General features: G+C 44.7%; 1 protein-coding gene across 3 annotated transcripts; it reads left to right on the forward strand.

Annotated features, from left to right (window-relative positions):
- Positions 1 to 375: 375 nt before the first annotated feature.
- Positions 376 to 3,200, forward strand: LOC142524891 (uncharacterized). Of its 3 annotated transcripts, none has more exons than XM_075629046.1 (5): positions 376 to 607; positions 1,269 to 1,662; positions 2,469 to 2,606; positions 2,721 to 2,752; positions 2,884 to 3,200. In XM_075629046.1, the coding sequence occupies exons 2-5, from the start codon at positions 1,632 to 1,634 to the stop codon at positions 2,977 to 2,979; spliced, it is 297 nt and encodes a 98-aa protein (XP_075485161.1). In that variant the 5' UTR covers positions 376 to 607; positions 1,269 to 1,631; the 3' UTR covers positions 2,980 to 3,200. The 3 variants fall into 3 exon arrangements, with proteins under 3 accessions (XP_075485161.1, XP_075485162.1, XP_075485160.1); XM_075629047.1 differs by having other exon boundaries at positions 1,569 to 1,662; XM_075629045.1 differs by lacking the exon at positions 1,269 to 1,662.
- The last annotated feature ends 7,337 nt before the right edge of the window (positions 3,201 to 10,537 follow it).

A 10,537-nucleotide genomic window follows, 5' to 3' on the forward strand; every position in this document is an offset into this window, starting at 1 on the left:
ACGATATAACGAAAAAAAACTACTGTAAAAAAAACAAAAAAAAACACAAATCATTGTAATATGCTTACAGGAGCAACAGACAAACCTGTATTCGTAAAAGAATAAGATTGAAAAATATACTTTACTTTTATAACACGATCGTTTTATTATTTTATCTATAATTTCATTATAAATATTATTTCGATATTTCAGTAAATTTATAAATATTGTTTTGATAGTGTATACCAAAATTTTGAAATTTTAATTTTAAATACACCAAAAATATCAAATATATTTTCGACATAATAACTTCGTCGTACAAAATGAGAATTCATGTGTCCTGTTATGCTATATAAATCACTTGCTAAAATAAATGTCTATTTATTTATTATTTTTAAATAAAATAAGGGTACAATTTTTATGCGCACAATTTCAGCTAACTTACAAGGGATATACACTCTTTTAGCCATCGAGCAGCGGCCCAACCCCTGCCTCCGCCCTTGCTTCCCCTTGCCTGGCGCAAGCCTTCTCCGCCTCCTGCAGCGCCTCATCTGTCGCCGGCAGTTTTCATTGTGGAATCACCTTCAATCGCTCAAACACAGGCCCCGGTTTCAAGCCAATCTCCTAGGTAATCTCCTATACCCGGCTTCTGTTTTAATGTCTTCTTTTTTTGAAGAAAGTTTTAGTTTTTTTTGCTTTGAAACTAGATCAATTATCTGTTCTGTTCTCAAGGCTTCATTCTGATCCTATAGATACGGTATATCTGCGTTGTCCTTTGAAAAGCTGTCCCTTTCCATTGGAATTCGATCTATTTCTTATGTATACCCTCTTTAAGATATTGTTTCAGCTGTGCTTGCATGGATTTTCTGTTTCTGGTTATCGGCAATCACACCATCGGATGCATAGGATCAGACCTGAATTATCCGAAACAGCTTTTTATACGTTTAGATCAGTTTATGCTTGTTTTTGGACAATTTTAATCAAATAGTTCTCATTATAATTGTGTAAATGGATATTTTAAAATGCTAAAGCATTAAGTCTTGAGAAACTATTGAGCGGGATAGTAATACAATGTTACTAGCAGTGTAGCTGTAGGGAGATTTGTTAAAAATATTAGTTGGTTTTTCACTGAAGAAAGAACTAGACAACTGGTAAAAGGTGTAAGTTGTTTGACTTGTAATTGGTACAAGCTGACTACTAACTCCGTTTTTTTTCTCACTTCAATTCAACCATATGGATGTTGATGTGGACGATAGTTGCCTTTTTAAGTCCAAGATTTAGCATTTCAGGCATATGGTGGATCTACATAATTTCGGAATCGGAGAAGATTAAAGACAGCAAGGAACAAGTTTTTGTGAGAAAAAAATTACCGCAGAGGCATTCATTACCCACTTCTAATTTACCTACTTAAGTGGGTTGAGGGTTATGTTTAGATGAGCAACACAGTTGGTTGAAGAGATGCTCGTGAAGTTAAATTAGAAGTGTGAATGTGATGATAGAATGGTGGTTGCCGTTGGATTGATTATAATATGAAAATTGGATATGATCTTTCTTTCTTTGGGTGAAGTGGAAACTATGACTCTTAACAGGTTCTCGATAATGCTTCCATTGAATTATTGTGTGAAAAGAAGGTAAAGACTCGAAGAAAATTTATGACAGATTGCTGTTTTAAAATAATACCAGGTGGGTACGTCCCTCTGGAGAGAGTAGATTTTCTTTATGCATGCAATATAGTTTATCATCAGAGAATCCAGTTAGTTGCAATAGATTTGAAGAACATTTGTTCTGTTTCTAGTTTTGTTTCTATAAATGCCGAAAAACTGGAGCTTTGGAATATTGCCTGATGATATGAATGTGCAAGGGTCGGAGGTGTTAATTTGGTTGAGATTTCGAGATAGTGCATTTATAGTCTTTTTTGTTTGCCTGATGAATGCTTTTAAATTGAGCTATATTAGGAAAACAGGATACTAAGACAGAGTTGCATTTGTCTTACTTTCCTTAATTTGAAAGGGCACCCAAAGCCACTTGAATGGTATCAATAGTCATCTAGTTGGTTTCTCTCGCACTCCAATATAAATCTTTCTATGATGTTCATATAGCCCAAGCTAGTGCATGGCTAAATAGATAATGAACTTGAACTCAAGACTTGAGCTATAAATTATGAGTTTGATATGAAATTATTATTTTTGAAAACTCGGTTGAGTTTGAACCCAGTTTGGATTGTGATTCTCATTGCCATTGCCTGTATAGAGCAACACATATAGCTCTCATGGTTACATTAATCAATCCTTTGAGATGCATGAAGCTAACGACTATGTCATGATGCTACATCCCAACTGACAAAAATGGAGAACTAGTCGATTATATACAGTGTCCAAACCAAATTGATGAACGTTGTATTAAATTGTTATTAAAAAACGTCACAGAGAGCATCATATTGTTGTCCCTGTTACTGATACCGCTATCTAATTTACCATTTGTGGATGGAGTTCAATCCAACATGACCGACAACAGAAATTACAAGTCCTCGTCTCTGATTCTAATGCTGTTGATTTCAACGGCGGTGCTGATTCTGCCTTTTACCTCTCTTTCCACTTCCGCTATCGCATTCCGCATCCCATCATCAGGTACCCCTTGCATTGAATATCTGTGTATCGAATCTATTAGTATTATTATTAGTTACTTTGAAGACTCTAAATTGATTGTTTTGCTAATTTAATGTAATGATCACCAAGTTTCAGAAAGCTCCCATGTCTCAATCGCAGATCTACAGGTCATCTCCTACCCCCATAATCATCATCATCCTCCTCTTCTTCTTCTTCGAATCGAAATCATCGTAGTTACACAGTCATTTATCAGTTGAGACTTTATAGTAATTGTAAAGGGTGTGAATGCATGGTGCAGATGGGAAGAAGAATGGATAATGAAATAGAAGACTACTCGGAGACGGGGGCCAATAATCGCCATGACCCACCACCACCCACCCCTACACAACCGTAATTTCATGCTTTTTTCCAACATTATCATAATCATTATCATTATTTTTTGTGGTACCAGATAAAAAGATGCTTGACGTGTTGTGTTGTAGCCATTAGATTGTTGGAAACTTGTAGATCACATGTAAAATATATCGAGTTAGTGTGTGTATTCTCAGGAAATTGAAAGATTTGAAATGTGTGATTTTGATTTGGCCTTAGTGTTATATATTTGCAATGTTTTTTTTTTTTGGTTTAGACTATTGAAATTTATAGTAGTGTGAAAGCAGTTGCGGCTAGGCCTGACCATGTTTACGAAACTGACTGTTTCGGTTCCAATAAAAGGTGGATACGAAAACCAAGCCTTTTAATTGAAATTCAACATGTATCCCATGATTTAGTGACGTTGGATAGGCCTGAGGTGTGCAGATAACGAGGAGCTAGGCTGTTATATTTGATATGTTGAGCATGTTACAATCTTTTATGACGCATTTTAAAGTCGTGAGTTCACGTATCAAATCAGACAATAAAACAAATAGGGTGGACCATTACATAAATTCATACCTTTCCTCTTTCAAAATATTTGTAATTAATTTTTTTAAAATTTCACACTTTACATGTTATGGATAATAAATATATGAAAAAGTATTAAATTATTAATATTTATTAAAAATGAAATTGATCAAATTTCCACAGGTGAGAAAGCACGATTTAAAACGATCAAACATAATGAAGTTAATAAATAATAGCTTATAATTTGCTTTAATCAATAATTTAAAAATATTGATAATTAAGGAGCATTAGCGCTAATATTCTCCTGGAATATCAAGCAAAAATTCAAAATTGTGCTGTGTTATACTATTTCAGAAACATTAATAATCAATTATAAAATGCAATATTTTTATTAAGAAGTTATGCTTTCCAGAAAACCACACAAATCAGAAACATACAACAAATAAATTGTAATAAAAAGTGATACCCCAGGGATGAGCCCATCAAGATCTGGCCCAAACTCTCGGCCCATATCTAGGGTCCACAGGTGAAGGGCCCATGACAAGCCCATGTATTCTCCTATAAATACCAGGTTTGGGTGTTCAGTTGATGGATTCAATATATTGTTTTCAGCAGCGCCCTTAGCTGCTCCCCCCATATATCCTCAGTCACTGACTTGAGCGTCGGAGGGGCTACGCCAGGACACCCTCCTGGCCCCCTCCTAACGGTCTTATTTGTGATTTCAGGCCCAGGGTAATTTTGAAGCCCGTGTCTGGATTAGTGACGCTTGCGTGGATCGGACCCTAAATTTCCCGTGAGTATCACTTGGCGCCGTCTGTGGGAACACTTGAGTTGAGACGTAGAGATGGTAGGCAAGAAAGGAAGTAGAAGAGTTACCTCGGCATCATCGCGTCCTCAGAGGGGACCCGAACAATCTCATGTTGAGACAAGACAAGAACAACCGCGTCTTGAGACGAGACAAGAACAATCTCGTCAAGAGACAAGAACCGAGCAGTCCCTTTACGAGACAAGGGTCGAGCAACCCCGTCTCAATGAGAATGTGGGGAACTTGACCCTGGAACAGTTGGGCCAATTTATCACCCGGACAGTGGATGAGGCCATGAAGAGGAATCAAGAGTTTATGTTTGCAGAAGAGCAGGCCGCTCGCCAGGAGCGAGAGGAGAATGTGAAGGGCAGTCAGAGTAGGGTGGAGGAGACGCGACCCCTCCCAAGTGAGGAGAATCCGGAGATGGAGGAGATGTGGAGGGAGATACAGATGTTGAGGCAGCAGTTGGGAAGCAGAGCACCGGCACCCAAGAGAGGAAGTCCCTTTTCACTAGCCATTTTAGAAGAAGAACTTCCTCCAAATTTTCGACAGTCGAATGTGGGAGAGTACGATGGACATACTGACCCCGAGGAACACTTGGGGAGATTTGAGAATGCGGCCCTGTTACATCAATATTCAGATGGAGTCAGGTGCAGGGTGTTCCTGGGCACGTTGGTGAGGTCAGCCCAGCAATGGTTTAATACCCTGCAGCCCAACTCCATACAGTCTTTTGACAATTTTGCTACAGCTTTCTTGCACAGATTTGCCAGCAGCAAGAGGCACCAGAAAAATTATTTGACCCTGTTCGTGATGAAACAGCAAGAGAATGAAACTTTGCGAGAATTTGTCCAGCGTTTCAACAGTGCAGCGCTGGAAATACCAGCGGCTACCCCTGACATCATGATAAGTGCCTTCACACAAGGACTGAGGGGAGGGGAGTTTTTCAAGTCGCTGGTCAAGAAGCCTCCGTTGAGCTATGATGATCTGTTGGCTCGAGCTGAGAAATATGTAAACTTGGAAGATGCCCAACGGTACAGAAGGATGGAGAGCCGGCCCGGAGGAAGTAGAGTTGAGGGAGCGGAGAAAGGAGGAAGGAAGAGGGGTGCGGGGGAAAGAGAGGAAGACAGAACTAGTAGTAGAAGACAATTCTCATCCCATGTTCCCCTAGATAGGAGTCGGGACGAGGTGATGGAGGTGAGGGAGCCCGCGGGGAGGTGGGAGAAGTCGCGAAGGGTTGGATACAGTGCTAGATTGTCTTCACGGGATAGACGAGAAGGATCCTCATTAAGGAGTCGACAAAGGTCTCGCTCGCCCCCTAGGCGTGGTCAAGGCCCTCCATGGATAAATCAGAGGATGGGTGAGCAGAGAGGGGAAGGTGGATGTCAAGATGTCCCTCAGGAGCTCGTGGAACCGAGGAGGGGAATGAATGAGGATAACCACCCTACGAGAGGAATGATTCATATGATCTCGGGGGGTGCTACTGATGGAGACTCTGGGCGAGCTCGAAAGGCACATGGGAGAAGGTTGGAGAACTTTGAGATATATAGGGGTGCAGACTTACCACAAGACCCCGTCATCAGCTTTGGGCCGGAAGACCTCCGAGGCGTTGTGACTCCACATAACGATGCCTTGGTGGTAACGACCACCATTGCCAATTATGATGTGGCGAGAATATTTATTGATAATGGAAGCTCCGTGAACGTCTTGTTCAAGAGCACGTTAGATCAAATGAAGATGAGAGGATTTGAGTTTGAGCCGGTATCCACCCCGCTGTATGGGTTTGCAGAACACGTCATCTTGCCTTTGGGTCAGATTGTTCTTCCCCTATCCTTGGGGACTGATCCTCGGCGGGTAACAAAGGTGATAGCCTTCACTGTAGTAGATACCCCGTCAGCGTATAGTGGAATTCTAGGACGACCAGCCCTGAAGGATTTTAGAGCAGTAGCTTCCAGTTATCATCAGAAGCTTAAGTTTCCTGTGGGAAGAGGAGTTGGAGTCCTGTGCGGGGACCAAAAAGTCGCACGTCGTTGTTATGAAAGAATCGTGAAGGAAGAAGAAAAGAGAGGTCACGAGGATTCGCATGGAAGCTTGAGCTCAGTCTTGCAGTTGTATAGTCATTCGGAGAAGCTTCTAAATGGGTAACTTTGTCCTGTGGAGGTACAAGAGGAGCTGAGAGGAAAGTTGGAGAATGCGCTGGGTAAGGCTCTAAAGAGGCATGGGAACGCTTACCACCTTAGAGAATATCTTTACTTCATTTTTTATGTATTTCGTTCCTGAATTTGTCTTACGTTATCAGTTGATATTTAATAAAGCCAAGTTCTTATATTAAGTACGTGGTTGTTCTTGTATTATGAGGATTATATGAATTTTATTTTACCTACTTATGCTGCGCCTAGCAGAGGAGAAGAGTGGGGGGGAGAAACGTTAAATTTTTCCTGCTAAGGCATCGCCTAACAGAGGAGTAGAGGGTGAGGTGGAGAATATTTTTTTTTCCTGCTAAGGCATCGCCTAGCAGAGGAGCAGAGTCGGCGATGAGAGGAGCAGAGTGGAAAAGAAGAATTTTTATTTTCCTGCTAAAGTATCTCCTAGCAGAGGAGTTAGAGGGTGGAGGGGTTGAATTTTATTTTCCTGCTAAGGCATCGCCTAGCAGAGGAGTTAGAGGGTGGGCGCGTTGATTTTATTTTCCTGCTAAGGCGTCACCTAGCAGAGGAGTTAGAGGGTGGGGGCGTTGAATTTTATTTTCCTGCTAAGGCATCGCCTAGCAGAGGAGTTAGAGGGTGGGCGAGTTGAATTTTATTTTCCTGCTATGGCGTCACCTAGCAGAGGAGTTAGGGGTGAGGGTGGAGAATCTTTGTCTTCCTGCTAAGGTGTCGCCTAGCAGAGGAGTTAGGGGGTGAGCGGAGTTGGGGATGAGGAGAAGTTTTATTTTCCTGCTAAGGGATCACCTAGCAGAGGAGTTAGAGGGTGGAGGTGTTGAATTTTATTTTTCTGCTAAGGCATCGCCTAGCAGAGGAGTTAGAGGGCGGGGGTGTTGAATCTTTATTTTCCTGCTAAGGTATCGCCTAGCAGAGGAGTTAGAGGGCGGGGGTGTTGAATCTTTACTTTCCTGCTAAGGTATCGCGTAGCAGAGGAGTTAGAGGGCGGGGTGTTGAATCTTTATTTTCCTGCTAAGGCATCGCCTAGCAAAGGAGCAGAGTTAGGGTGGAGGTGTTGAATTTTATTTTCCTGCTAAGGCCCGGCTTAGCAGAGGAGTTAGAGGGTGGAGGTGTTGATTTTCTTTTCCTGCTAAGGCCCGGCTTAGCAGAGGAGTTATGAGATGATGAGGTGAGAGTTTGATTTTTCCTGCTAAGTCCCGGCTTAGCAGAGGAGTTAGAGGGTGGAGATGTTGATTTTATTTTCCTGCTAAGGCCCGGCTTAGCAGAGGAGTTAGAGGGTGGAGGTGTTGATTTTATTTTCCTGCTAAGGCCCGGCTTAGCAGAGGAGTTATGAGATGATGAGATGAGAGTTTGATTTTTCCTGCTAAGGCCCGGCTTAGCAGAGGAGTTAGAGGGTGGAGATGTTGATTTTATTTTCCTGCTAAGGCATCGCCTAGCAGAGGAGTTAGATGGTGGAGGTGTTGAATTTTATTTTCCTGCTAAGGCCCGGTTTAGCAGAGGAGTTATGAGATGATGAGATGAGAGTTTGATTTTTCCTGCTAAGGCCCGGCTTAGCAGAGGAGTTAGGGGTGAGGGTGGAGAATCTTTGTCTTCCTGCTAAGGTGTCGCCTAGCAGAGGAGTTAGGGGGTGAGCGGAGTTGGGGATGAGGAGAAGTTTTATTTTCCTGCTAAGGGATCACCTAGCAGAGGAGTTAGAGGGTGGAGGTGTTGAATTTTATTTTTCTGCTAAGGCATCGCCTAGCAGAGGAGTTAGAGGGCGGGGGTGTTGAATCTTTATTTTCCTGCTAAGGTATCGCCTAGCAGAGGAGTTAGAGGGCGGGGGTGTTGAATCTTTACTTTCCTGCTAAGGTATCGCGTAGCAGAGGAGTTAGAGGGCGGGGTGTTGAATCTTTATTTTCCTGCTAAGGCATCGCCTAGCAAAGGAGCAGAGTTAGGGTGGAGGTGTTGAATTTTATTTTCCTGCTAAGGCCCGGCTTAGCAGAGGAGTTAGAGGGTGGAGGTGTTGATTTTCTTTTCCTGCTAAGGCCCGGCTTAGCAGAGGAGTTATGAGATGATGAGGTGAGAGTTTGATTTTTCCTGCTAAGGCCCGGCTTAGCAGAGGAGTTAGAGGGTGGAGATGTTGATTTTATTTTCCTGCTAAGGCCCGGCTTAGCAGAGGAGTTAGAGGGTGGAGGTGTTGATTTTATTTTCCTGCTAAGGCCCGGCTTAGCAGAGGAGTTATGAGATGATGAGATGAGAGTTTGATTTTTCCTGCTAAGGCCCGGCTTAGCAGAGGAGTTAGAGGGTGGAGATGTTGATTTTATTTTCCTGCTAAGGCATCGCCTAGCAGAGGAGTTAGATGGTGGAGGTGTTGAATTTTATTTTCCTGCTAAGGCCCGGTTTAGCAGAGGAGTTATGAGATGATGAGATGAGAGTTTGATTTTTCCTGCTAAGGCCCGGCTTAGCAGAGGAGTTAGAGGGTGGGGGTGTTGATTTTATTTTCCTACTAAGGCACCGCCTAGCAGAGGAGTTAGAGGGTGGGGGCGTTGAATTTTATTTTCCTGCTAAGGCATCGCCTAGCAGAGGAGTTAGAGGGTGGACGCGTTGAATTTTATTTTCCTGCTAAGGCATCGCCTGGCAGAGGAGTTAGAGGATGGAGGTGTTGATTTTATTTTCCTTCTATGAACTATTTTAGCAGAGTAGTCAAGGGCACGGGGAAGTGGAAACTATTTCCCTTCAAAAGCTTAGTAGAGGACCTTGAAGATGAGGGCGACGAGGGCATATTGTGTTAGAAAAATTTATTTCGTTTGTCGTTAACGAACAATGTTTGCCACTGCGAAAATTACGGGGATCGACCTGCCCGGTCAGGTCGTGGGGGTGTGGGGGCAACGCCCCCATAATTTTTTCAGAAATTAGACAATCATTCGCAAGGGGCGTGCTTGGGCGAGGGCATGTTTGGGCGTCGGGGCGAGCTGGCGGATGAAGGGCGAGCTGGCGAGGGCGAGCTCGAACGTTGGCGATGGGCGAGCTGCAGGGGCGAGGCTCGTGTGGGCGAGCTTATGTGCTGGGAGAGGGGCGAGATGGCGCTGCTGGGCGAGCGTGCAGGGCGAGCGCGCATTCTGCTGGGCGAGCTTATGTGCTGGGCGAGGAGCGAGATGGCGCTGCTGGGCGAGATGGTGTGCAGGGCTGACGAGGGGCGAGGGGCAAGATGGCGCTGCTGTGCGGTGGGAGAGCGCGCGGCGTGCTGCTGGGCGAGCGCGCGTGCTGCTGGGCGAGATCGCGCGTGCTGCTGGGCGAGATGGTGTGCAGGGCTGCCGAGGGGCGAGGGGCGAGATGGCACGCAGGCGGTGGGCGAGCTCGCGGCGTGCTGCTGGGCGAGCGTGCAGGGCGAGCTCGCGGCTGCTGGGCGAGCTCGTGGCATGCTGCGGGGCGAGCTCGCGGGGCTCTTGCATGGGACGAGCACTCGACTTGCTGAGCGTCGGAGCAGGCAAGGGCGGGGTTGTGTGGGCGAGAGCGCGGCTGGGCAGGGCGTGCGCGCGGAGAGGCTGGCTGGGCGAGGTGGCTAGGGCGGTTGGCGCGGGCGGTGATTTGCGGGGTGATGTGTAAGCAAAGGAGAATTGTTGAATGTAACGCAAAGAAAATTTTGAGGAGACTAGTGAGAAGCAGAGCAAAAATGCACAACTCACATGTTGCATACCGAGGACAATACAATTAATCGAACCTGCGATTCAGTTCGACTTGGGAGGGGGAGACTGGTGATACCCCAGGGATGAGCCCATCAAGATCTGGCCCAAACTCTCGGCCCATATCTAGGGTCCACAGGTGAAGGGCCCATGACAAGCCCATGTATTCTCCTATAAATACCAGGTTTGGGTGTTCAGTTGATGGATTCAATATATTGTTTTCAGCAGCGCCCTTAGCTGCTCCCCCCATATATCCTCAGTCACTGACTTGAGCGTCGGAGGGGCTACGCCAGGACACCCTCCTGGCCCCCTCCTAACGGTCTTATTTGTGATTTCAGGCCCAGGGTAATTTTGAAGCCTGTGTCTGGATTAGTGACGCTTGCGTGGATCGGACCCTAAATTTCCCGTGAGTATCAAAAAGGATGAAAAAGTGAAGAGTGCAATTCG

This window comes from Primulina tabacum, chromosome 14, assembly GCF_025594145.1.
Source record: "Primulina tabacum isolate GXHZ01 chromosome 14, ASM2559414v2, whole genome shotgun sequence".
NCBI lineage: Eukaryota > Viridiplantae > Streptophyta > Magnoliopsida > Lamiales > Gesneriaceae > Primulina > Primulina tabacum.

Bases quoted from the DNA above. Each gene is read 5' to 3' on its own strand.
- LOC142524891 (XM_075629045.1), top strand. From the start codon at position 400: ATGCGCACAATTTCAGCTAACTTACAAGGGATATACACTCTTTTAGCC. The intron at 608-2,468 runs GTAATCTCCTAT...TTGTGGATGGAG, and splicing joins GTTTCAAGCCAATCTCCTAG to TTCAATCCAACATGACCGAC. The intron at 2,753-2,883 runs GTCATCTCCTAC...TGCATGGTGCAG, and splicing joins TCTCAATCGCAGATCTACAG to ATGGGAAGAAGAATGGATAA.